Source organism: Neophocaena asiaeorientalis, unplaced genomic scaffold, assembly GCF_003031525.2.
Source record: "Neophocaena asiaeorientalis asiaeorientalis breed wild unplaced genomic scaffold, Neophocaena_asiaeorientalis_V1.1 scaffold70, whole genome shotgun sequence".
NCBI classification, from domain to species: Eukaryota; Metazoa; Chordata; class Mammalia; order Artiodactyla; family Phocoenidae; genus Neophocaena; species Neophocaena asiaeorientalis.
The window spans coordinates 11,310,466-11,335,559 of record NW_020175410.1 but is presented as its reverse complement, the minus strand read 5'-3'; the positions used below and the strand labels follow the sequence as shown (position 1 = coordinate 11,335,559).

General features: G+C 40.9%; 1 protein-coding gene across 1 annotated transcript; it reads right to left on the bottom strand.

The window, feature by feature from the left end:
• Nucleotides 1-59: 59 nt before the first annotated feature.
• PON1 (paraoxonase 1) lies at nucleotides 60-21,790 on the bottom strand. Its single transcript, XM_024767023.1, is given in 13 exon segments — nucleotides 60-216; nucleotides 2,976-3,103; nucleotides 6,830-6,911; nucleotides 8,132-8,159; nucleotides 8,162-8,264; nucleotides 8,266-8,332; nucleotides 12,243-12,369; nucleotides 15,422-15,536; nucleotides 15,539-15,610; nucleotides 16,859-16,914; nucleotides 18,606-18,650; nucleotides 19,521-19,596; nucleotides 21,716-21,790. Coding segments are annotated over 13 exon segments (1,131 nt in total).
• Between the last annotated feature and the right edge of the window lie 3,304 nt (nucleotides 21,791-25,094).

Genomic DNA, 25,094 nt, shown 5'->3' with positions numbered 1-25,094 from the left:
TGGCAAGCAGTTGAAATGAGGAGCTCCCTGTTGTCAGGGCATGGGTGCAAATCGGCCTGTTAGAGCTCACAATAAAGAGCTTTGTGGAACACAGCACCAATCAGCAGTTTCCCTTTGTATACAGAGGCAACCGTCCTTCCTCGTAACACTGTACCATTTTCTGCCTAAACCACTGTAACTTTGGGTTCTTCTAAAATCTTCTGGATTTGGAGCACCCATCGAAAAATAACATTAGATTAATATTTTTTAAAGTCACTCAAGACATAACTTTAAATATGGGGTCATTTCTCCATAAGAAGAAGCCTTTAGGTAAACCATATTTTGTTCCAAAATTACTCTCTATATCATACCTGTTTCCTCCTTGGCAAAATGACAGATTCTGATCAGATGATCTTTAACAGACATAGAGACTCAAAGACCTATAGGGACAAGAACTATAAATCAGTAGTACAGCCTGGGTGTGAGACATAAAGGAGCAGTAGGGACTATGGTAAATTGCGGGAAGGAGGGGGTATTACTCAGTAATAGTCAAATTATTGCCATGCTGGAATTCAGGCCAGTTTTTGTATATTTTCAGGTAAGCTAGGAATTTGGATGTTTACACTTAATTCCTGGTTTTTAAATGTGGCAATAAAAACAAAAACAAACACAAAAAAGAGCATTGCCCAAAAAAGAACATACCTCTCCACCACATTCATCATTCCTCTGAACTTAGGGTCCCAACTCTAAATGCGTAAGATTTCATGAGTTTGGTTTCCTCCATTTAGTTGAGCAGAAATTTGATTGTATCGTTAGCAGCAGTATAGTATTGATAGTATCGAAGATGGCTGTACATGATAGCCGATGTTTGACCATTCTGGCCCATAAAATGGTAATTTCATATGATTCACCTACTATACCGAGCACACTGTAAGGCAGGAGCCCAGGGTTGTATTTTGGATCTTCCACTTAACTGTTTGTTTCTCATTTGTAGAATGAGATGGGTGGGACCATATTAACTCTAAATTCGCTTTCAACTTTAAGTTCGTGTTCTTCTGAAGGCTTAAGGATAAAGTACAGTGACTTGAAGAACAGATACCGATATACAAAAACACCAAATATGGCAGAATAGGAAGGCTAGTGCTTGTTTATTAAAGGGTCAATGTGAGCATTTAAAAGGACCTCTCCAAAACAGCTGGACCAACGACAGATGTCTTAGGAAATTGCTGTAGCATTCACATGTCGTAGTTTAGTTACTGGGAAATAGTTGATGGTGCACCTTGGCTTTAGGAAACCACTTTCTAATAAAACTAAATCACTCTCCTGTGGGTCACTGCATTAGACAATGGATCGTTATTACTTTTTGCTATACCTTACCAGATGCATCATTAGAAAGGAACTATTTTTTTTCCAGAACAGCAAACTAAGTCCATGCTATAGCAAATGGCCCAAGTTCCCCAAATGAGCTAACAAGCAAGAACAAATTAGAATCTAACATTCTGCCCAGTTCTGAGCAGTGAACACGCCACAGCATACATTGCTTCAATTCTATTCAGCATACCATACAGCAGTCGTAATAGCTAAGAACTAACAGAAGGCACAGAGGATTGCCGTTCACCGTAATCACAATTGTCCTGTAAACCCAGAGATAAAGGGCATGAAGGGCCAACAGGCAAATGGAAATATGAATCTGGTTTTTGTTTCTTATCCAAGAGACGTAGGCTTTTAAAAAAAATTTTTTTTTTTCAGGGGTGGAGGGTGGGATGAGACTGACTATTTTTTTTTTTTTTTTTTTTTTTTTTTGGGATCTCCCCGGACCGGGGCACGAACCCGTGTCCCCTGCATCGGCAGGCGGACTCTCAACCACTGTGCCACCAGGGAAGCCCGAGACTGATTCTTAAAACTGAGCTTTAAAAAGAATACATAGCAGTAAACCATGTCAGAAAGTATACCGTGTATCTGACGTAAGTAACAAGTACAGTTAGTACCTACTGAAAACTCCGAGTCAAAAACCCCAGGTAAGTCATAGTAAACGTTCAGATGCCCCTGGCAAAGTGAGGTTCAAATTCTTGTTTGCACTGCCAAAACAATCCTCTGAAAAAAAGACCATGGACACCAGTAGGGTCTTTGGGTACTAAAACTAAGATGGAAGAGAAGTTCTTTTAAGCCCAGATCATTCCAGCAAGGGATTTAGGTTTCCATTCTGCCAGGAAGGTTTGGAGAGGATGGCCATCCCTGCTTTAGGACTGGTCCATAACACAAACTTGTGCGTGTACTGACACACAGGAAAAGGGGGTTGAACAGGAAGGCAGGTAACACACAAATGATTAGACCATAGCAATGTGGTATGGTATATTTTTTAGACTCTTGTGAATTGCCAAGTTGGAGGAACTCACTATTGAAATAAAGATATGGACCCCAGTCCAGTGCTTGCTATCCTAACCCAGCCCTCCAGGCCCACCCTCCACTGTGCTCAGCCTGTACGAAGCCCATTCAAGGCTCCCTTGCCCTCCAGCCTCCAGTAGAGGTTGACCACGGAGCAGGAGCAGCAGCCACGGTGGGGAGAGGGAGGGCCGAGAGGGAGGTGGGGTGCTGACCCCAGCCCCCCAACCCCGTGAGGCCCTTGCTGGTTGGCTACACCCCTCAACCAGAGGTCAGGTTCCCCTCCCAGCGCCTTCTCCACACACAGCTCCCTTCTCGTCTGGCTTCCGGTTACCATCCCTGCCTTCCTTGTTAGCCTTGGGGTACTGCGTTATCCCTGTTCACTGCCTGTGCCTACACCTCTGTACGTAGTGCCCTCACGAAGTCCCCTCAAATCGCCCAGTTTACACGTACCATCTGTCCCCCGCCTGGACTCTGATTCAAATGCCTCCCGGAGTCCCATTCCCTTGTATATCTGATCTCTGGGGTCATCTATCCATGGCCCCCTTTTATTTGCACATATAATTGAGATTTATCTTTTCAACCACTGACATGATTCATTTTGCAAACTAACCTCTGATCCAGTAGGATTCTCTGGGTCACAGAAGAAGATTTTCATGCCATTGGGGTGGCGACCAACCCAAAGGTCCCCTGTCACAGGATCCTCAGATACATTATCCATAAGTGTGTTAAAGTCCAGAGGCTTCTAGATGAAAACCAAGGAGAGAAGGAAGGAGGGAAAGTGAAAAAAATTTGAGAGGTGATGGAGCAGTACATCAGAGAAAACTATCATCCTGTCCTTCCTTGGTCACCACACTCCTGGCTCCGGGGACACGACAATTCTGCCCCATTTCACTAGCACTCAAGGGAATTCCTCTAGCTTTCCATCTATGCTAGTATTTTGCCGGTTTCCAGGACACACGAGGGAGGGGGAAGATCAGAAAACCAAAGAAGACTGTTAAAAGTTAGATGAAGGCATTTGGACTAACATCTGTGTATGAAATTAAAACTGAAAGAAAAAAAAAAGTTTTAAGTGCGGCCTAAAACAGTTCCTTCTAAAACGGCATGTGCAAATGATATTTTTATAAGCATTCAGAAAACAACCAGGAAATGTAGGTTCATTTCTGATGAGAACATCAATGAAATGTAGGCTCTTCTTTAATGGCTAATCATAGGCTCTGCAGCCAGAGGAGAAATGATCACCCGGGGTCTAATTTGTGCCTTGGAGTTGAGGAAAAGTTTCTTCCTTGGCTTCCTGATGTTATTCAACTCCCTGTTCTTCTGCTGCTTATTTTCTAAATATAAGTTGCAAGCATGTGATGACTGCACAGATTGCTGTCGCGGCTTTGTACCGGGATCATAAATAATACCAACGATCCTTAATTCCATCATTCATCATCCTGGCTGCCTTCTACTGGGGAGAAATCGCGTCTATTTGTTTACCTCTAACTCTCAGTTGGAGAAACAATATCTACCGTGTACCTCACACAGAGGCCAGCCTACCTCAGCACCCAGAGACCCTGTAATAACTGGCGGTGACTCATTGCACAGGCCAGAGCGTGGGCAGACAGACAGCTGTGGTGAGCCCACGCTGACCTGTGCTTCCTACTCAAAATGAGCTCTCTCCACATGGCCGGGAAGGGACGAGAGGGCTCAAGCATTGAGGCAGAGCCTCCTTTCGACCTTCATGCAGTGCCATCACTCATTCCTACCCTGGAAACCGGCAAGTTTGGCCAAAGGAGGCGGCTGAGCAAACATCCTCTGGCCAAAATCAGCTCCAAGTCTCCTCCATCCCCAAACCCCATCTATCCCAGTGTCAGACATTCTAGGCTGATAACGTTAAATTCTTTATGTGAGGAAAACGTTTGTCGCAGCGTTCTGCTATTATCTTTGGAAGGGGTCACGGCCAGCTGGTGAATTCCATGGCAGATGAACGGCTGCAAAGATGAGGGTGGGGAGTGAGAGTGGGAGAAGGACACAGAAACCTGGGGTCCCGTTCATTCACTGCATGATTAATGAGCTCCTGCCTTGCACACCTGCTGAGCAAGGGGCAGGCCTGGGTCCTGCTGAGCAAGAGCTGACAGTCCAGCAGGGAGCCCAGCTTGGGCTCAGCAATGAACTCTTCCCTTGCAAATCCGTAATTCCTAGCAATACTAACTCACCACGATGCACACTCAGACCGCGTTTCATGCTTCCACAAAGTCCAGTGGAAATGTTTACATTCCTTCGTAAGGGAAACAGTAAATTATTCTCTTTGGGAAAAACTGGAACCTCTTAACAAATATCCCAATTTTTAGAGAGTTGGAACTCACTGAAGTGAGACTATTCATTGGCTGTGTCTTGGAATTTTTTTTTTTTTTTTTGAGGAGGGGATCGTTTTTATTGCGGTAAAATATGTAAAACCTGAAATTTGTCATTTTAACCATTTTTCAGTGTACAATTCAATGGCATCAAGTACATTCGAAATGTTGTGAATCCATCACCACGATCCATTTCCAGAACCTTTCCTCATCCCAAACAGAAACTGTACCCAGTAGCTCCCCATTCCTCCCTTTCCCATCCCCTGGTAACCTCTATTCCGCTTTCTGTTTATGGATTTGCCTCTTCTAGGTTCCTGGAATCATACACTATTTGTCTTTTTGTGTCTAGCTTATTTCACTTCGCATAATGTCTTCAAGTTCATAGGTGTTACAGCATGATTTAGTACTTCATTCCTTTTTAAGGCTGAATAATATTTCATTGTATGTATATACCACACTTTGACAGGACATAAACCCATCTGCATCTCATCCCAAATTCTAAGAACAATCCCAGCTAGTTTATCAAATTTCTTGGCACTCCAAGTATCAATTAACTGGTCTTCATGAATTTGATCCTTCAAAAGAAAGAATAACATTACACTTGAAGGGGGGGAGTCTCGACTGAATTGTTGTGTCAGGAGACAGGCATGATTTGCTGCCGGAAGTGGGAGCCAAACCTGAAATAAGCTTTGCCCTCCATCTTGCCTCGGCAAGAGCAGTGCCTTTATGGTTCTGTGTTGAATGTATACTGGATTGGGTTTTATTCTTATAAAATCCTTTAACTTTCAATTTGCAGAAGTGCCTATAGTTATAACTACAATTTGTTTTTAATTCCCCCAGCCAATATGAGTAATTCCATTTTACTTCAGCTTAATACCAAACTAGCCCTGCCAGTGATTTTAATGTCAAACATGATGTTACATTTGATGTTGCTTCAAGGTAATTTTCTCAGAGTGAAGCCCCTCAGGACAGTCACTGAGACGCGCCGACGGGCACAGTCACTGAGACGCGCCGACGGGCACAGTCACATGGGGCCTGGGGACAGCGCTTCATATGCCGTGGGCAGTTGTGACAGGGGAGCATTATCTTCATGTTTTTCCGAAGCATTACTTGCATAATACTCCACTTTGCTCTTACTTCTTCTTTCCTCTCCTTTGTGTTTTTACCCCTTTTGCTCCAAACCTTCAGACCGGATCAGAATTGGTTCGGGTGAAGATGAAGCTCTGAAGAATGCCCTGTCCCAGCATGTTAAATTAACAATTAATTTGTTCAGTGCCTACTATGTGTGGGAATTCTTCCAGGAACACATAGAGAAAATATCTGTCCTGTGGTGCTTATACCCTAGTAGGAGAGGCACACAGACAATAGAGAAGAGAAGTAAAATACAAAATATGTTAGCAAAGGATGCTAAAAATAAAGCCATAAAGGAGAGAGGAAATGTGTGTGTGTGTGTGTGTGTTTAGCAAAGAGCAGAATTGCAAGTTTAGATGAGGTGCCCAGGGAAGGCCTCGCTGAAGTGACATTTTAGCGAAATCTGGAAAGGTATGAAGGAAGAGCCATGGAGATCTGGAGGAAGAGCACCTGAGGAGAGAGACAAGTGCCCCGTCCTGAGGCAGGGCCTTGCCGGGGGAGCCCCAGAAATACTCAAGCAGGAGTGTCTCAGCAGCGGGCCAAGGGCTGGAGACAAAGGCAGCAAAGGGATGGGCTGCCAGGGCACCTGGCGGCCATTGTGAGTACTTGGACTTTATAAATACTGTGCTATCATATACAAGTTGAGGCTATTGTCTGTTCCATCAACATGGAGGGGAAAAAAAAGGGGGAGGCGGGGAGGGAGGGAAGGAGGAAGGAAGAAAGGAAAGAGAGAACTGAAGCACACAATGCCAAGCTTAAAATTCACTAGAGCAGAAAGAATCAGTTTCACAGGTGATGTGTGTGGTTTGCTGCTTCCCCCTCTGCAGCTAAGCAAACGTGAACGACAAACCCATATGATGCTGACGACTCAATAAAAGAGTGGAGAATTGGTTCTTACCCACTCCAATTAGACAATCCTTTTTCCCTCACTTTTAATTTCACAAATCAATTAGAATCTAATTATCACTCTGCAAACTTATAGTATTAATACATCTTACCTTCAATGGAGTTAAAGTCCAATTAGTGTGCTTTTCATACACATGAATCTTATGAGCCAGCACTTCAGATATACAGACACACCTTCAAAGAAGAAAGAGCTACATCAAAGCTCGTGAAGCAATGTGATTCAGAAGGTTACCATGAAGTTGTAATAACTCTTCCTGGGGAAGAACTTTGCTTAGAGACTGGAAAATGGAACCTGTCTCAAAGCACACCAAATTCTGAAGGAACTCAATGAGTTGACAGCGCACAGAGGAGTTTTAATCTCTGAAAAGTTATTTCTAAAGGTGGGAAGCTAACTGGCACTGACTAGTAGGGAAGGAACTTAACTCTAACACAAACATCTGGGAGCAAAAGCATGACAGTGCTTTTCTTGGTTTGTCAACATAATGGCAAGCCCCAGGTTCTGCATTTTAGCCCCTCGTTTTCGGCCAGAGAAAGCACAAGAGAAGACAAGTGCTCGGCCTGTATCTGAGAGGAGACTCCCTCCCCTCTACCCTGAGTGCAAGGTCACGTTCATCATAACGATCTGTGGCCAGTCTAAGCGCAGTGCATCCCAGGACAAAGAGATAAATGACTGCGCGATTATCTGCTATCTGTGAAGACCAGGAGGTGATCTGAATAATTGAAAACTGTCTGTGCTGCTTTCTCTACATATGTTACTACCCTCTAAATATGTTACTAACCTTCTAAGTATGTTACAAATCCTTCATGATACAAGACGAGGAGGATTTTATATACACACCAATGCTACCCAAAGTGTGGTCCCCAAACCATGGCTGGTCTGTGAATTGTTTCACGGTCACCACCAGAAAATAATGTAAATCAGCTACATCACTAAGCACACTACTTAGTGAGGCTGACTTTTTTCCCATGGTAACACTTCCTTTATGAAGGAAGTGGTGCCTTGATTTACATTTTGGTACAAGCTTTTTGTCGTGTCACAAACCAGCACTACTGATACATACATGCCTTCAAATTGTTAATCTCATTATACGCTCAAAAATCTTCCCTCAAAACACAGCTGTTTAGTAATACTAAATGTTTATTGCAGTACCCCCTCTTAAAATGCACTTTTTTCCCCAAAAAAGCAACTTAAAAAGAGTATGCCTTCACAAAACAGAAAAATTCTGATTTGATATATGTTACCCCCTGAAAAATCAAGATATTTTACATTTTCCCTAATCCTCTTACTGGGATAACATGTTAAAATGCATCCCATCATTTAGAAAATGAATATGCTCTAAAGATGTCTAAGGAGAATCTGGGGACATGCATGGCATTTTAAAGAGTTCACATACTTGCCATCAGGTGAGACGTTGATTCCACAGCAAAATCAAATCCGCTGGCCACCACTCGAACTTCATTTGGACTGCAGTAAAGAACAAATGAGCACGCTAGACCCGAATACAACTCCCAGGATCTCAGGTAGGGGGTCAACAAAATAGCGATCACTGATGGCACAGAAGTGTTCAGGTCCCACACCGACAATGCCATTCAAACTGCAATTCAAACACACACATATGACACATGCAGGTGAAGCCATGGTACGTTACAGGATTATGCATTGGCATTCATTAATGTCTACTTATAAAATCAAAAAGTGGGATGGAGCCTTCACAATAGCTGTTACAGCCCAGAATTATGTGAAATCAGTCCAACCTATACAATCCTCAAAGACAATAATTACCCTAAGAAACCCTAAAAGGTTATTAATTAATAGCAATGGAACATAAAAATCCTATATAAACTGTGTCTTTAAAAAAGTGTGTGTGTGTGTGTGTGTGTGTGTGTGTGTGTGTGTGTGTATGTTTAGATAGACTAAACTCCACAGACATTAAATTAGGCCAGGAATTATTATCAGGGCCACACATTTCTTGATGCTCATATAGAACAGTCCAAGTCGGCATCAGGCAGTGCAAAAATCCCTGGCAATCTTGAGACTTTCATCCTGGTGAAAGCTCTGCTACTATTAGCTGTGTGATCTAGGGAAAATCAATCATTTCACATCCCAGGGCCTCAGTTTCCTTATCTATAAAAAAGGAGTAGAGGGACCGGTCTATCTTTCAGCCTTACAGGATCACATCCAGCCATGAAGTTTCATAATTCTAAATGCAGTGAAATGTCTGTGAGCAAGAATGCTCAGAAATAGGATGCTGTGGCTTTTCCGGTGCTGTTCTGATTTTGATTCTCCCTGTGTTACTGAAAATCTAAGATATATGAGTCTATTTTTCTGCTTTAATAGGTACAACAGCGAACACATAAGTGAGTCATGCTGCGCTGATTGAGGTGACAGAAGTTCCCGGGGGCCATTATCTGGGAGAGAATTATCTCCGCTCCACTGCGGAGGGCGTCATGGCCAGCACATCAGCTCTGACGCAGCTCTGGGCTCCTGGGCGACTTTGATAAGCGTACAGAGCCTCAGTTTTCTCATCTGTAAAGAGAGGTTAAATGATTTTCCCAAAGTCATACAGCTCATTAGTATACGACTAAGGGTCAGAATCTTCATTTGTGGCACTGCAGCGGGAATTACAATGAGATGATGCCTGCTGTACGCTTCGCGGGGAGCCTACCAATCACAAAGCCTCCATCAATGGTAGCCACAGTTACTACATGAGAAAAAGGGTCTAGGAATTTAGGATTAGTCTGTACAGGCTTCAGGCATAAGCCTGCAAGCTGGGGTTTTTTCCTCTCCTTTTTAAAGGTAGATTTCTGAAATTAGTTTGCTTTATAATCCTTTGCTATTTTTCATAAAAAGGAGCAGAGCAGAAGGGTTTAGAGTAATAGCTTTGAAATCTGATGAACTCCATTTGAATTCCGGAGTTGCTTGCTATCATCCATGGGGCCACAGCATGTCCCTGAACTCTGAGCCTCTCCATACCTTGAAATGTTGGGGTAAGAATAAAATGAAATAATGAATCAAAGACACTAGCACCATGCCTGGCATACAGTAAATGACCAGTAATGACCACTGTGTTGTTAATATTATTAATAACATGCTCAAATTATAATAGTCATTGGAATATTAATGTTGTAGACAACCATATAAACAACCATCAAACACAAAGCAGAAAATATACATGGCTAATCCTTGGGTTGAGAGAGCAGAATTTTAGTTAATTGTGGCACTAACTATAGTTTGGTTCTATATTGCCGAAGATCAATATATTTGCAATTGCCCAGAAAAAAACACTCTAACCCTGGGAAATTGGACAAAATTGAGATTTCCAAGATTAAATAGTAAAACAAATAAAATAAGTTTTCACTATTTCATAGTGACTCAGAGCACAAGCTCCAGACTCCAGCAACCAGGGTTAAAGTTCCAGTTGTACCATTTATTGACAGTGTCACCTGAGGCAAGTGAAATACTCCAGGCCTCATTTTCTTTAATCCAAACTGGTATAGAAATAAAACCTAATTAAGAAGATATTTGTGGGACTTCCCTGGTGGCGCAACGGTTAAGAATCCGCCTGCCAATGCAGGGGACCCGGGTTCAATCGCTGGTCCAGGAAGATCCCACATTCTGCGGAACAACTAAGCCCATGCTCCGTGCACAACTACTGAGCCTGAGCTCTAGAGCCCGTGCTCCGCAACAAGAGAAGCCACCACAATGAGAAGCCCACGCGCCACAACAAAGAGTAGCCCCTGCTTGCTGCAACTAGAGAAAGCCTGAGCGCAGCAACGATGACCCAACACAGCCAAAAGTAAAAACTAAAAAAAAGAAAATATTTGTAACAAGTTAATAAAATAATCTGTTAAATTGGTTATTGCACCACCCAACTTATAGTTGAAGCTCATTAAGTTGTTATTATCACTATTGTCATTACCATTAGCCCAGCTTCTCTAGTCTACATACTTTCTTCTCATTTAGATCTTGGGATTTAGCACATTCTCCAGACACTCAGTGTCCTCATTCTCTTTCCAAAATGTATTTGTTGAATGAATGTATGAAGAAACTCTCCCACCAAAAGCTGTTGTCTGAACTTTCATGCAGATGAAGACCTGGGCTGTAGTCTGTAATGGCCACTAATTGGTTGATTGACTTTCATCCAGTAACTCCATTTCTCGCCGATCTCGGTTTCCTCATCTTCAAATCCACCAGGTAAGAAAGGAGAGGAAGGAGCACTGGTAACACTGAGCACACATCACTTACCAGGTGCTCTGCTAGGCACCTGCATGTACATAACACACTGTTTAAAAGAAATCTAGATTTACAAATTCAGAGATAATTGAATTCTGCAGGTAAATTATTCAAATAGAGGGTAGGATTCTAGAAAATCATAATGATTAGAGGATAAAAACTGTTTGGGAAGATAGCGTCAGATTACTTTCCTAAATCCATCACTACCTCATAAACCAAACCCTAAGGCAAGCGAGGATGTTGACTCTGTGTTGGGTTGTTGGGGATCAGGGATCCATGTGTGTTTTCTTTCTCTGTATGTCATACTGTCAAGGAGCCGGGGATGGAGCTCAGTGTCACCAAAGAGCTGCTATTTCAAAAATCGTGTGCAAAACAAACAGCAGAAGAGGCAGCACAGGGAGGTCTTAGAGGCACCAGATTTCAGATCTCCTCTTAGGTATGTATTTCTAATTCTCAGAAACATGTAATATTACATCTTTTAATATAAAAATAAATAACAAATAAGCTCAAAATGTGAAATTTGTCTATGGAACTGGCTTGGGTTTGAAATACTAAGTCTGGTTTTCGAGAAAAGCAGAGTGTTTTCTTGCTAAAAGATTAAAGGAACATTCTCTGAGGCCAGGAGCCATAAAGCAGCATCCAGCCAACCTGGGAAATGAGGGATGGGTCTTCTCTGAGGGGCTTGAGTCCTCAAAAGTTTCTGCAGAGGACTTTGCTGGTGGCGCAGCGGTTAAGAATCTGCCTGCCAATGCAGGGGACACGGGTTCGATCCCTGGTCCGGGAAGATCCCACATGCCACGGAGCAACTAAGCCCCGTGCATCACAACTACTGAGCCTGCGCTCTAGAGCCCGCGCTCTAGAGCCCGTGAGTCACAACTACTGAGCCCACGGGCCACAACTACTGAGCTCACGGGCCACAACTACTGAGCCTGTGCGCCTAGAGCCCATGCTCCACAACAAGAGAAGCCACTGCGATGAGAAGCCCAGGCACCACAACGAAGAGTAGCCCCTGCTCGCCGCAACTAGAGAAAGCCTGCACGCGGCAACGAAGACCCAACACAACCAAAAATAAATAAATAAAATAAATAAATTTATATTAAAAAAAAAAAGTTTCTGCAGAAGAACATTTGGAGGAGTTTGTGATCATTAGAAAGGGGAGTTGCCATTATCCCCCCACCCCGTCCCCCACTCCCTGCCAAAAAGAAACACTAAAAGTGGATTAACCATCCACTGGTGTTAAAGGAAAATAGAAATATGACATATCCCAGTACTTAGGCAGAAGTTTGTGTTTGATGGTTTTCAGATGCAAAAGTGACTTTTCTTCTTCTTGAAATTTAAACAACTCAACCGTGGATTTAAAATCTGGATGGTTCACCACCAGCAGGTACACGGTATTATCTGAGAAGAGATTAAAAACAAAAATGGAAACATTAACCGAGCTGTCAGCTGTCAGCCCTGTCTCCAGAAAGCAATTTCAACCCACCTCCAACCAGTACTTAGGGTATCAGGCAGATGGAATATTTTCATCTCTTTGTAGAGAAGCATTTGTGATTGCTCCAAAGAAAAATGGCTAAAGGAAGACCCAATGACAGTCTCTAAAAACTCCAGACTCCACAAGGGGAAAAAAATCCTCAACTTAAGTGAGCAGCCCTTGACACTAAAACTCCAAAGAGCTTATTAAGCTTTCTACTGCAAATGGTCTCAGCAAGATGCAGCACTGAGATAAAAGAGATAAAAGATGTGAATATCAATAAGAGAAGGTGTGCTCAGGTGTAATTTACCCAGTGTGAGATGATCAATTCCATAAAAAGAGCACGCGAGAGATAATATCAAAGGGAAGCAGATTCTGGGAGTCAGTGCAACTCTGAGACATGAAAGAGACCAGTTTAAGTGGTCAAGAAGGTCTGATCAGAACCAGCAAGTGAAGTTAGGCCATAGTCTTTGCCTTTGGAAGCAGTGAGTCTCTGGAAAGCTTTGACATGACTGAATTGGTGTTTAAAGGAAAATAGTGTAAAGTTTAGGAGGTTGAATTGAAGAAATTTGAACACAAAAGCCAGCTATGAAGCTTCCCATTAGTCCATTTGACAAGCAAATGTTTATTTTAATTGGTGCTAAGTGCTACAAAGGGAAAACAAAACCAGATAAAGGGATGGAGAGTAATGAGATGTCTTCTTCACAGGAGTCAGGGAAGTTCTGAGAAGATGATGTCAAAGCAGAGATCTCACGAAATGAGAAACTGAACTATGTGAATATCTGGGGAAAGAGTGCTCCAGGCTGAAGGAAGAGAGTGTGCAAAGGGTCTGAGGCACCTGTTTCCTTGGAACACTTAATGGTGAGGTTGTGGCTGGGGGAGTGAAAGAGTGGGAATACTGAAGCCACAGAAACAGAAGCCAAGGCCAGTCTTCGAGGCTTAGGATAGGGATCCAGGGCTTACTTATAGGGGGCTTTCAACCAAGGAGTAACATGACCTGTGCGTATGGCAGTAATCCAGGCACGTGGAGATAAGGGACTGGACCAGGAAGATGGCACTGATAGGAAAAGACAAGAAAGGACAAGAGAGGCATTTGACAGGAAGTATCAAAAGTCCCTGATGATGGCTGAGGAATGAGGGAGTCGGAAATCAAACATAAGTGAGGACTAAAACCCGGATTCACATTTTGCACAGCAGATTCCACCTCTAGGAATTTATCCTAAGGAAGTATTCACAGAAGACATATGTACAAGAATGTTTATTTTGGCATTGTTTTCAATGAGCATAAAGGTGGGAACAGGTTTAATATCCATCAACAGATGAACTATATTATGGTACTCCCACACAACAAAATTCTAAAGAGCCATTGTAAAGTAGCTCTAAATGCACTGTCAGAGGAGGGAATCCATGATGTAGTGTTTAATACAAAAGCAATTTATACGAGCACTTGTGTAATATGTATTTACATAATGTAATATGTGGTTACTTTTCCCATTTTAATTTAAAAGAGCATGCACACACCCAACACCCTATTTCTTTGCACTTAAAATATTATGAAAATAAAATATAGTGTTGATAAATGGGTGAAGAGGTCATTGAAAGAGAAAGATATATGGATATATGGACATATTTCATATATACATATATGGAAGAAGAGAAGTCATATGGGGTAAACATGAAGAATGGAAGGTAAGAGGATAAAGAATTACTTTTCGACATTTTGAGTTTAATGTGGCTGTAGGAGAGGAACCCAAATAGAAGTATCTAATAAGCTGAAGGGAGGGAACTGAAGAGTTGATTAAAATCATCATCATCATCCACTTTGGGGGTGTTCTCCTAGAGAGCCGGCACGGTTACAGCTGTGACATGGCTGAACTTTCCAAAATAGAGAAAATAAAGAGGAGACAAAATATTGGTCCTTTGGGGAATGCTCAGAGAATTCGAAATGAGTGACAAAATAATAAAGAGGGGAGACAACCTGCAGCAGAATCAGAATGAGGACAGATAAGTGTACTGGAATATCAGGGAGGGGCGATTGATCAGTATAAAATGAGATGGAGGAACGAAGTGGGGAGGGAGGGAGCAGAGGAGGGGAGGGCAAGGAGGAAGGAGAGGCGGAGGAGGAGAGTTGGAAGAGAGAGAGAGACATTGCTGATAACTTTCAAGGCAGCAATTTTAGCCCGCCAAAATGGGAAAAGTCTGCAGGGACCAAAGAAGGGATTGTCTGATGAGGAGATGGACGACAGGGTGATTCTCAACCCTGGTCTCACATTTTTATCTCCTGGAGAGCTTGTAACAAGCACTACCGCCCAAGCCTCCCTCAGACCAACTGAATCAGAATATTTGGGGCTGGGACCTGGACATCAGGCTTTTTAAAACTCTCCTGGTGCTTGTGTGTGCAACCGGGATTGAGAGTTAATGTGGAGACCAAGGAAACGGTTGCAAAAAGAAGGGAAGAAGTGAAAAAAAAAAAAAAAGAAGGGAAGAAGTGGGATGAAGGCATAAGGGATGAGGCAACATGTTAAAATGTGGAGAAGCAGTTTGAAGACTACTAGAGGCACCAGTGGGCAGGGAGGCATTGAAAGTGACCATCCGTCAGTGGATCTGTAGGTTGCAGGTGTCTTACGTTAGAAAAATCTATGCCTGTAAATGCCTGGATCTGTAAAATTCTTTAAGTTGGAAAAACCCATAATGATTAGAGCTGAATATCATTACTATAGTAATTACAGAGATAATGTGAATGCTGGTATTTTTAAAAATTAGGTGTTTTGCAAATCTCAAATATTTTAGCATTCTCAAGCCTTTACGTGGTTATAACTTTATATTTAATTAACATGAGGGTAAGTTTAAAACCCAGAGTAAGAACATTGTTCATGATTATACTTTAGTTGGATGAAAAGAAATATTCTTTCATTAACACTTTTCTGTTTTTTTTAAATTTGGCTTTATTTTTAATAAACATTAAATAAACATTGTTACCTTCATTTGTGAACGCGCTAATCCCATGAGGGTTAAATGAAGACGAATCAAAGTTACTTCCAGTGATCCTCAGTTCCGACACTGTTGTATCCTCTTCAACAGTGGACATGATCCGCTGTCCATGTCCGTCAGAAGTATTTTTCCAGGCTTATTGGGTTCAGAGCTCTTTATTCCAGGATATTTTAATCCCTTATAGAATAATGGAGGAGAAAACACAGGCACTTTATAAATACTTCAAATGTGGATGGAGGTGGTAGATGGCACATGGGTTCACACTGTCTGGTTCCGGCCACAGGGCCACATGGGAAGCCTCTTAGTTGGCTTGTGCAATAGGCCCACGGGGTCTCTGGGAGCCATGTGCTCCACCAGGTGACCCCACACAACAGGCACAGACCCTTCTGTGTGTGTCGAATATCACAGCTATCAAGCTACCAACCCATGGCAAAGATAAAAAAAAAGAAGAGCAGACCAAAGAGACATTTATGAATGGGCTTCAATAATATAAGCAAGGAACACGGACAGAACATTGGTTATGGTTTTTAAACCGTCCCCTAGCAGGTTCGTTGGAAGCATCTCAGAGACGAGGTTTAGGGGAAGTCTAGTAAGCAAAGGGAGCAACTCCTTTCTTAGCCTGAAGGTAGAACAACGACACATATCTATTTGTTTTACGTATCTGGGTCCCATATAAGATTTTGCTGGAAATATACGTTCTGTTCCTTTAAAAAAGAGTTTGTAAGACACTTCTGCAGAGGATGACTAGTCTTCCATCTTCATAGGAGAAAACTGGATTGAATGAACTACAACAGGAAGCAAAGGGTTTTCAATGGCTGGATGACTTGTACACTGTATCCTATCAACTCTGTTTTCCTAGACTAGGTTGTTCACTTCTTTTGTTTTGAGCTATATCACCAACCGCAATGATCTATACGCAGGAGAGGTTCAACAACATGGTGGCTTTTCTCTTCAAAGTTTGGAAATTGTGGAATAAAATATCAACGATTTTAAATTAAAAGGCTTATTCTGAAAAGTATAAAAAAAGATAAAAATCTAAATGATGTGGGAGGGGATATATATACACACACGTACACACATATATACACTCAATTCAGCAAATATGTGAATATACCACTTAAGTGCTTCAAGGAATAGACAGATCAACGGGAAGCCATTCTTGAACTCACTGGACTCACAAATTGCCACAATGGAAGACAGGGGCATATAAGAGTTCACTGTACACACAGGAATACAAATATGCATAGAACATATACTATCAAAATCATAACATCAGTATGAATGCATATACGGTTTGTTTTTTGAACCATATCACTGCTCATTTTACTTGAAGATGGGCATTGGTATAAAAAAGGCTGAAACAAAAGACAAGCTGCCAGTCCTAGAAAATGATTCAGAGCACAGTAAGTGAAAGGAAACACTTACGGAGCTCATGAAAGCCAGTCCATTACGAAGTATCTCCAAATCTTCAGAGCCAGTTTCTGTCAGAAAAGAGAATAGACAGCACAGATTGTTTCATACTGTTGCAGGAAGCTAAGGGTCCTTTTCTTTTTTATCACTCTTAACTTGAAAATAGGGCTACATATTTAGCTCTTCTTTGATAGGTTCATTTATTTATTCCAGTTGACCACTGTGATTATCTAAAAATTAAAAGCGATTCATATATTGAAATAAAGTATATTTAAAATGTACACTTAATATATTTGTTTTAAATTGATGGGCTAGAACTTTTTCCCTTAGAGCCCAAAACCTCTTAAAGTACATGGAAATTCACTAAATGTACAAAAGGTACAGTAATTTGAAAATAGCCTGCTGTTTTTTAAAGATATAAACTCCCAATATATCTTGATACTTAATAATTCCAAACCAAATAAACTCATTGAAAACCCTATTGGAAATATAAACAAATTCCAAATGCTTTGGTTAAAATGGGGATACATTTCATATGCCAAATATGCTTTTACTGTTAATATAAACATCAATAAAATATCACCAAATTAGTTATGCTTTAAGTACATGTAAATTTTTTGGATTTCAATCAATCTCAAGACATATGGGATTTTTGATTTGGTATTAATCATTTTAGTGGAGGTGTTTGTTTTTCAAATATCCAGTGATATTTAATATCAATATCATGTTTGTTTTCTAGAAAAAAAGATTATAAGATATCTGACCAAGCTTACTGATGCTAACTGCATTAAGCCATGTGGTCTAGCCTTTCCAACCTCAGTCAACTGAGATAAATAATTCTAAAAAAAACCCTCAAAACATAACAAAAGCAGATTGGGACTGACATATACACACTACTATATATAAAATAGATAACAAATAAGAACTTGCTGTACAGCACAGGGAAGTCTACTCAATACTCTGTAAAGACTTATATGGGAAAAGAATCTAAAAAAAAAGTGGATATATGTATATGTATAACTGATTCACTTTGCTGTACACCTAAAACTAACACAACATTGTAAATTGACTATACTCCAATAAAAATTTTAAAAAAAAATAACAAAAGCAAGTTGTTCTCAAATAACAAAGCTGGTTGGTTGAAGCCAGATGGGGACTTGAGTCCTCCAACACTCCTGTTGGTTGCCTACCAGCTGCTATTCCCTGGCCCTTTTATCTTTGCTGAAGGGTCAGTCTTCCACAAAGGAGGCCCATGATTACCTTCCCAGCTTCCTTTGCAGCTAGGGCACCAGCCTGTTGTCTAGCTCTGATTAATGAGATCTAAGGGAAGATCTGCTGAGAGTTTCTGGGAAAAACTGTCCTCCCAGATATTAAAAGAGAGATGCATGAGGAGAAGCCCTGTGGTAACTGCATAGGTGTGTGAGGTCTTTTAAAAATTTTATCCTTTACTCATTGCTTTTTGTTCCTCTTTTGTCCCTCCTCTGCCATCTGCTCAGGTTATATTACCATAAAATCAAACACTGTCTATTGTTTTTGCTAAACAGACCAAACAAAAACAAATGATCAAAAAACAGTCAAAAACATTGACAGTAGGTTGGTAAAGTCAAAAGTCAAGTAATGTGGTATTCATAACTACCTACTGACTTAATAATACTCTCCTGATTTGTAGTTTTATTTTTGAACAAGATTTAACAAGTATATTAATCAAATAACTCGCAAGATAATACTTCAAGCGAGATACTGCCTCCTCTCAAATACTTACCTATTCCTTTTCCTAATTTACAGTTAGGAAGTTCTACCAATTTTACTCTTGGGAAGCATTTTTTCTTGTTCTGGGAGAGAAAAAAAGGAATCAACTATGCATAAAACTGTCCAGAAATTATAATTAAGTTGCAAAGGTAAGTAGCCAATAAAGTTCTCCTTAACTGTACTTTTTGCCTGGGTTTCATTCAACCCCAGGGTTAGTGGTCCCTGAAACTTGAGCAATTCTACCAGACCAGACCTGAGCCAGACACATGGGTCCCTGGGCACAACATTCAGTATTTATTTAGCAGAGGTGGGTAGATACACAAAGGAGATACATAGTGTCCTCTTGAGGACTCTGCGCTTTGGCAGAACAGGAACTATTTCATCAGCTGTGTCAGGAGTCCTAGGTGGAAATTTGGGTTAAATAGCAACAGGGTTCCAATTTATTCCATTGATGTTTTAGGGCTGCTGACAGATGGGCCTCCTGCCCATCTGCCCAGTGTGGCCCCAAAGCCTGGACTGGACATCTGCTTTCGGGTGTGTTACTTGAAAAATGCAGGTGGGCTTAAAGGATTTATAACTTCAGAAAATCATACCCAAGGCCAACATATAAAAAGCCATTGCACATACACACACCCAAAAGTGACTTACTAAATCTGAGTGCATAAACATTGCGGGGAACATTTGAGTGAAGGACAAAGGAAAAAAGAACAGATGTGAGAAGGAAGTACCAGCAGGCTGCCTGCGCAGCACAGAGCTATTGACGCAGCATTTGAAAGAAATGGACCACAACATTAGCACAGCCAAGAGAGCTAAACAATAAACATTTTTTGAGAACTAATGATACAATACAGAGTGAGCAGCAACAATTATCCAACAATTCCTAGAAATCTTATTTGACTAAAGACAGACAGGCAGAGAAAGTTTTCACTTTGCCTTACTGATAATTTAGTCTCATAGAAGGAGGAAGGTGGGCTAAGGGTGACTGGACACTTTGCATAAAATTTCTAACAATATGGTATAAAATAATAGGAATTTGGAGGTGACTGATTATTTCATCTTTTCATTCAGATAAAAATGTAGCATGCTCCTACTATCATGCCATTCGCTATCAATTCTACCCTCTACGAGGGTCTGAGCTAAGAGGTTAGCAGTGGGGTCTAGTAATCAGCTTTGTTAAAGCACCACAGTTCACCTTGAGGCACAGAGTAGAGAACCTGGGTGCTAGAGATCCAGAGGTGAATGGATAGATGACGAAGACCTGGCCTGCAAGGAGAGGGTGGGTCCCTGAATGATGGACACAAACTTAGAAAGCAGACTTCAAAGGAAACTTGGGATCTGCCCCCATGACCTGAGAAACAAAAAGATATTTCAACAATAGAAATCTGACATTATAATCAAAAAAGTTTGCAATAAATAAAAGAAATAAAAGGGAAAGTTTAGAGCAGTGCCTTACCAACTTTTCAGACTAAGACCCACGTTAGGAAAAGCATTTTACATGGTAGAAACACACATCACACACACACACACACATACACACACACCCCTGAAACAAAGTGATACTCACCCTAATACATTTAATAAATTCTTAACTTTTCTACTCAATTCTATTTCATTTATTTAAAGATGCTGGTCATACAAATAACAAATATTGGTGAGGATGTGTGTGTGTGTATATATATATATATATGTACACACACAATGGAATATTACTCAGCCATAAAAAATAATGAAATTTGCCATTTTCAACAACATGGATGGACCTGGAAGGTATTATGCTTAGTGAAATAAGTCAGGCATAGAAAGACAAATACTGTATGTTATCACTTATATGTGGGATCTAAGAAATAAACAAATGAATGAAAATAACAAAAGAGAAACAGACTCACAGATATAGAGAACAAACTAGTGGTTACCAATGGGAAGAGAGAAGTGGGGAGGGGCAATATAAGGGTAGGAGATTAAGAAGTACAAACTACTATGCATAAGATAAATAAGGTACAAGGATATATTGTACAGCACAGAGAATATAGCCAATATTTTATAATAATTATAAATGGAGTATAATCTATAAAAATACTGAATCACTATGTTGTACACCTGAAAATAATATATTGTGAGTCAACTATAATTCAATTTTAAAAATAATAAAATAGGGCTTCCCTGGTGGCGCAGTGGTTGAGAGTCCACCTGCCGATGCAGGGGACACGGGTTCGTGCCCCGGTCCGGGAAGATCCCACATGCCGTGGAGCGGCTGGGCCGGTGAGCCATGGCCACTGAGCCTGCGCATTCGGAGCCTCTGCTCCGCAACGGGAGAGGCCACAACAGTGAGAGGCCTGCGTACCGCAAAAAAAAAAAATAATAATAATAATAATAACAATAAAATAAAAATAAATAAATAGCTAAGTGTTGATCATAATTTACGAAATTGATTTTGTGATCCACCATTTTGAAAAACACTGGTCTACAGAAAGCTCCGTGAATATACACAGGGTGCCCCAAGGAACTCAAAGGACAGGTACAAGATGTTAAGAGTGGAGGTCATTATCAAGGACATTACAAAGAGTGACACAGAAGAAGAGTCAGTAACGCGCAATCAGTGAGTGGGTCAAGACTTGGGAAAAATGCCAAGGATAGCCAAATTAGCTTTTTTAGAGTCAAAATCATACAGGAAGAAGAGGTACGCAGCCTGGCTTGCAAGGTTCATTAAATGTGATGTGTTCACAGAGGGCAGAGAAAAGCAGAACTGATCAGCCTGTATTCTAACTTAGGCTTCTCTCTCATGGAAGTTGATCTCTAACCTGGAAAAGGCAGAATAATCACAGTTAAAGGGAGCCCACAGTAGGTAAGGAGGCATTAAGTGAGCACTCAGTTGCTGTGGGTTCAAATTTGTGGCCAAAAGAAGTCAAATCTCAACAGACTAATCTTTACTAGTACAGTTCAGGTGCTGTAATTACTCTGCTTTAATCCTCAAATCTCTCCCTGAGGTACTGTTTTCTCTATTTTATAGATGACTAATATTAAGTGGCTTTTCAAGGCTACAAAATTAGGAAGTGGCTGAGCTGGGATTAGAACTGAAGTATGAATGCAAAGATCACATTTGGTCCTCTGCCCAGCAAAATTTACCAGTATCACCACTTCCAAAAAGCTGAAGGAAGTACCAGAAGACAATTCAGCTTGCGTTACTATAAGCCAGCTCATATTTTTCTATTTTATTTTCAATTATCAGGAAATATCTTGTCAAGGGCTTGATTAAGTCCAAATGTTCCAGGTCTAAAGGATAAAGTTCAATGTTTGATATGGGTCGCTGATTTATAAGCTGCTGAACTCTGGCCAGAAATCACATACTCCCTGCTATGAATTATTCTTTGCAAATACATGCCAGCTCCTTACAAAAGAAAGCAAGGATCTTTAGCTATGCATTAAGAAATCCATTCTGGAACTTTCCTTGGGACCATATGCATCCTCGCCCGGTCTACCTTCTGCCACTGCACACCCCTCATTATTCAATATTCCTTATTGGGTCCTACTATCCTTAAAAAGATGGAATTGGGATTTGAAATCAGGCGCCATGACACCAAGGACCCTTTTCTCTACATCACTTTCTTATGCAAGTTTTCCCTCCACCTAGTCCTTCCTGCTAATCCACCTGGAAGATTCTTTCTCACGATGTCCCGCAGCTCCTACTGATACTCTGTGACAGGATTAGTAACTCCTTCATTTGTCCTCATGAACTTTCACGTATACATCCACAGAGGCTCTTACTATATTGTTTTACAGTAATCCGTTTGTGGTCTCATTGCTCACAGTAAACTCTGAAATCTGTGAGTGAATACTATTCATGCCTTCACACAGTGCACCCTGTTCATCCCTGTGACTTCCCACATGAATACAGCACTCGAGGAAAAAAGAAGGTACTTGGTAGATGTCCGCTGAATGGTTTTGTGGAATTAGTAGGCTAGTGCATCAGATGGAGATGATGTTGGTTGCACTGATAGAGGAGGGCCAGTGAGTTATTCGTCCTTAGCCTATGGTCTCAGTGACGTATTATCACAATATATATTCAAGTACCACTCATTAAGTGGATCATTCATAGGTAGATTTTTTTAATAGATCTTTATTGGAGTGTAATTGCTTCATGATACTGTGTTAGTTTCTGTTGCACAACAAAGCGAATCAGCCATATGCATACACGTGTCCCCATATCCCCACCCTCCTGAGCCTCCCTCCCATCCTCCCTATCCCACTCCTATGTCATCGCAAAGCACGGAGCTGATCTCCCTGTGCTATGCCGCTGCTTCCCACCAGCCAACTATTTTACATTTGGTAGTGTGTATATGTCAACGCGACTATCACTTCGCCCCAGCTTCCCCCTCCCACCCTATGTCCTCAAGTGCATTCTCTATGTCTACCTCTTTATTCCTGCCCTGTAACTAGGCTCATCAGTACCATTTTTTTTTTTTTTTAGATTCCATATATATGTGTTAGCACACGGTACTTGTTTTTCTCTTTCTGACTTACCTCTCTATATATGACAGACTCTAGGCCCATCAGCCTCACTACAAATAACTCAATTTCGTTTCTTCTTATGGCTGAGTAATATTCCATTGTATATATGTGCCACATCTTCTTTATCCATTCATCTGTCGATGGACATTTAGATTGGTTCTATGTCCTGGCTACTGTAAATAGTGCTGCGATGAACATTGCTGTTCATGGCTCTTTTTGAACTATGGTTTTCTCAGGGTATATGCCCAGTAGTGGGATTGCTGGGTCATATGGTAGTTCTATTTTTAGTTTTTTAAGGAAACTCCATACTGTTTTCCATAGTGGTTGTATCAATTTACATTGCCACAAACAGTGCAAGAGGGTTCCCTTTTCTCCACACCCTTTCCAGCATTTATTGTTTCTAGATTTTTTGATAATGGCCATTCTAACTGGCATGAGGTATCCCTCATTGTAGTTTTGATTTGCATTTCTCTAATAATTAGTGATGTTGAGCATCTTTTCATGTGCCTCTTGGCCATCTGTATGTCTTCCTTGGTGAAATGTCTCGTTAGGTCTTCCACCCATTTTTTAACTGGATTGTTTGTTTTTTTGATATGGAGCTCCATGAGCTGTTTGTATATTTTGGAGATTAATCCTTTGTCTGTTGTTTCATTTGCAAATATTTTCTCCCATTCTGAGGGTTGTCTTTTCCTCTTGTTTATGGTTTCCTTTGTTGTGCAAAAGCTTTTAAGTTTAATTAAGTCCCATTTGTTTATTTTTATTTCCGTTAGTTACTCTAGGAGGTGGGTCAAAAAAAGATCTTGCAGTGCTTTATGTCAAAGAGTGCTTTTTCTATGTTTTCCTCTAAGAGTTTTATAGTGTCTGGCCTTACATTTAAGTCTTTAATCCATTTGAAGTTTATTTTTGTGTATGGTGTTAGGGAGTGTTCTAATTTCATTCTTTTACAAGTAGCTGTCCAGTTTTCCCAGCACCACTTATTGAAGAGGCTGTCTTTTCTCCATTGCATGTTCTTGCCTCCTTTGTCATAAATTAGGTACCCCTATGTGTGTGGGTTTATCTCTGGGCATTCTATCCTGTACCATTGATCTATTTTTCTGGTTTTGTGCCAGTACCATACTGTCTTGATTACTTAGCTTGGTGGTATAGTTTGAATTCAGGGAGCCTGACTCCTCTAACTCCATTTATCTTTCTCAAGATTGCTTTGGCTCTTCGGGGTCTTTTGTGTTTCCATACGAATTGTAAAATTTTTTGTTCTAATTCTGTGAAGAATGCTATTGGTAGTTTGATAGGGATTACACTGAATTTGTAGATTGCTTTGTGTAGTATAGTCATTTTCACAATACAGATTCTTCCAATCCAAAAACATGGTCTATTTCTCCATCTGTTTATGTCATCCTTGATTTCTTTCATCAGTGTTTTATAGTTTTCTGAGTACAAGTCTTTCGCCTCCTTAGGCAGGTTTATTCCTAGGTGGTTTATTCTTTTTGTTGCAATGGTAAATGGGAGTGTTTCCTTAATTTCTCTTTCTGATTTTTTGTTGTTGGTGTATAGGAATGCCAGAGATTTCTGTGCATTAATTTTGTATCCTGCAACCTTCATAGGTAGATTTTTGAGATAGCATATGGCAATAATAAAAGCTAACATTTACAGAGTATCTTTCATGTGCCAGATTTGATATATATCCTACTGTGATATGTATTATGAGCCCATAATATTTAGGTGGAGAAACAGGCTCAGAATGGTAAAGTTGAGACAGGCTGGGACCTGGGACCCAGGACCCTTTGCTACAATGCTTGCACTTGGACAAACATCTCCTCAAGCAACAGAATACAAACTATAAGGGACTAAAAATAACTGCGTGCATGTGCAGTTGGGACAAATTATGGACAATATGATACAAAAAGACCAAAGACCCACTGCCATTCATGAGGTGTCTGGAACAAAAACAGGGTACTGCACATGATCCCTGCACACAGCTCCACCAAGAGGGTGGGCA